General features: G+C 53.8%; 1 protein-coding gene and 1 non-coding gene across 2 annotated transcripts in view; one reads left to right on the forward strand and one right to left on the reverse strand.

Moving 5' to 3' along the window:
* Positions 1-6: 6 nt before the first annotated feature.
* Positions 7-2,523, reverse strand: part of Atp6v1c1 (ATPase H+ transporting V1 subunit C1) — a 22,020-nt gene continuing 19,503 nt past the window's right edge. The window contains exons 8-10 of the mRNA XM_023702345.1: positions 2,426-2,518; positions 1,586-1,712; positions 7-257 (exon numbers count right to left, since the gene is read on the reverse strand). Of these exons, the coding sequence (XP_023558113.1) occupies positions 162-257; positions 1,586-1,712; positions 2,426-2,518 (316 nt within the window). The 3' untranslated portion in view covers positions 7-161. The remainder of the gene's footprint in view (positions 258-1,585; positions 1,713-2,425; positions 2,519-2,523) is intronic.
* On the forward strand, positions 642-746 carry LOC111812893. The gene has a single exon (XR_002818268.1). It is a non-coding gene; the product is annotated as a U6 spliceosomal RNA (small nuclear RNA).

Genomic DNA, 2,523 nt, shown 5'->3' on the forward strand with positions numbered 1-2,523 from the left:
ATATATATATATGTATTTTTTCCCCCTTAAAAAGAAAATGCTGGGACACGGAGCACTACAGAAGAACTCACCCACGGAAGGGGAGGAGCAAGCAAGAGTTAAAAGTACACGGTTGGAGCCTAGCACACACCGATACACGCAGGGCCAGCCGGGAGCAGGCGCTACTTGAACTCCAGCAGGTTGCAGTCGATCTTGTAGTACACGTAGGGGTAGTACTCCTGCTGGCTCAGGTTGAGGCCAGGAATGTCCACCGGGGCCTGCGGAGCAACCAGAAACACAGCTGTGTGCCGCGCCTGGAAGGGCGCGCTGCCCTGGTCCTCATGGGGCACCCCACTGGGTGACACGCAGAGCCCTGCTACTCGAGCGTGAGGAGGAAAGGCCCACCTCTCTGGGGCCAGCTCCAAAGCCCGTGTGGGCATAACCGTCGCCGAGTCCTGTCATGTGCAGACCTCAAAACCTTTTTAAATCTTGGGCTGAAAGTACTGGGTTAGTGACACTCTACCCTCACCACACACACACACACACACACACACACACACACACACACACCAGAAAAGAAGCCAGTGCAGTTTTTCCTGCACATGTATCAGTCAGCCAGACTTACTATCTGCACTTCACTTTCCAGAAAAGCTAAGATTCTAGTGCTCGCTTCAGTAGCATGTATACCCAAACTGGAACGACAGAGAAGACTGGCGCGGCCGCTGCGCAAGGAGGACACACACATTCGTGAAGTGTTCCATATTGTTTAGGGCCGGGGAGATAGCTCAGTGGCACAGCCCCTGCCTGGCAAATGCAAGGTCCCAGATTCAATCCCAGGTACCCCGCAAAGAAGATTCTAATCAACGCACCTGTGAGAGTCTCGTGTGTGTGTGTGTGGGGGGGGGGAATCAGCAAGATGTAGAAAATCAAATACATAAAAGCCCACAAGGCTAAACAACAGCAATTTTTAAAATACACACTCTGTTGTTGTTGTTGTCGTCTCTGAGACAAGGTCTTGCTCTGCAGTTCAGGCTGGCCTTGAGCTCACTTTCAGCCCAGGCTGGCCTCGAACTGGCAGTGATCCTCCTGCCTCAGTCTCCCGCGTACTGGGATGACAGGTGTGTAACACCGTGCCTGGCAAAAATACATCGTTTATAGCTTATTTAAAAGAAACCATTTAGGGGCCGGGGAGATGGCTCAGTGGAATAAGCACTTCCCTGGCAAGCACAAGGGCCTGAGTTCAATTCCCCAGTTCCGCCAAAAAAATAAAATAAATAAAAGAAACCATTTTAAGGGCTGGGGAGACAGCTTAGCAGCATAAGTGTCTGCCTGGCATGCGCAAGGTCCCAAATTCGATCCCTGATACAGAAAGGAAGGGAGGAAGGAAGGAAGGAAGGAAGGAAGGAAGGAAGGAAGGAAGGAAGGAAGGAACTGGGGCGAAAAGAAACTATTTTAGAAAAATGACTGCATCCTTGCAAAGGCTGGCAGATGGCCCTGGCTCCCCTTCAATACCGCATTGCCCACTCTGCCCCTGCCCTCTCCGTCCCACGGCTCTGCGGTGCATCATGGGCCAGGGGAGCCGCAGGCGCTGCCCTGCCACACTCACGTCAATGATGGCGGCCGCGCTGCTGTCCAGGTGCTTGTACAGCTCATGCAGCACCTCCCGCAGGCGCTTCATGGTTTTCCTGTTGGGCTGCAGCAGCATCGCCTGGAAGTTCACAGGCAAGCCATACCTGGGAGGAAGGGACGGATGGACAGACAGCGCACCGTCAGCGCAGATGCCCGCAGCACAGGAAGGCTGGGAGCAATGACCCTGCTGCAATGACCAACGCCCACCGGACCCAGGCGGTGCCAGTCCATGCCACCCACCAGAACTCGGTAACTTGGCCTCAGTCTCTATTCCACATCAAAGGCACACAGGACACCTTCGGCAGCTACTTCTCTAATAAACAACATGAGGCTACTTTCACTTTAAAAACTTGAACAAATGTAAACAGTGACCTTACGAGACCCTGATGGCGCAGAGGGGCTCCTGGGTCCAAAGGAGGCCACAGCCATCACGCTGCACACGTGGCAGCATGGAGACACTGGGCACAGATGCAGGACTCCAGGGAACTGAGCAGGGACACACGACACTGGACACCAGGGACTGCTCCAGGCTTGGTATTCACTACTCTCTACTATTACTTTAGAGCACACACCTTCTGATGACAGCGCTGATGACAGACACCGCCCCTAGGGGACACAGTGGCCACACCCACAACTCTCATTTCCACTGAGGCGCTACGGCACACCATCTCTCCTATCCCAGTGCTGAGGATGTGGCAGAGATGCCAAGAGGCTGAGACCCCAGCCCGAGGCTTTGCCCAAGCCCATGTCCCCTGCAGACTCTGTCCAAGAAGGAGGTCCCATGGGCTTCAGCAGCAATGATCTCTTTGGGCCTCACCTGAGAACGGACTCCACAAAGACTCTTAGCGCTTTCACATGAATCCACGCAATAAATGCTTCACTGAAATTCACTTTCAGCCAACGCACAAGAGGTCC

This window comes from Octodon degus, unplaced genomic scaffold, assembly GCF_000260255.1.
Source record: "Octodon degus isolate 3935 unplaced genomic scaffold, OctDeg1.0 scaffold00148, whole genome shotgun sequence".
Taxonomy (NCBI): domain Eukaryota; kingdom Metazoa; phylum Chordata; class Mammalia; order Rodentia; family Octodontidae; genus Octodon; species Octodon degus.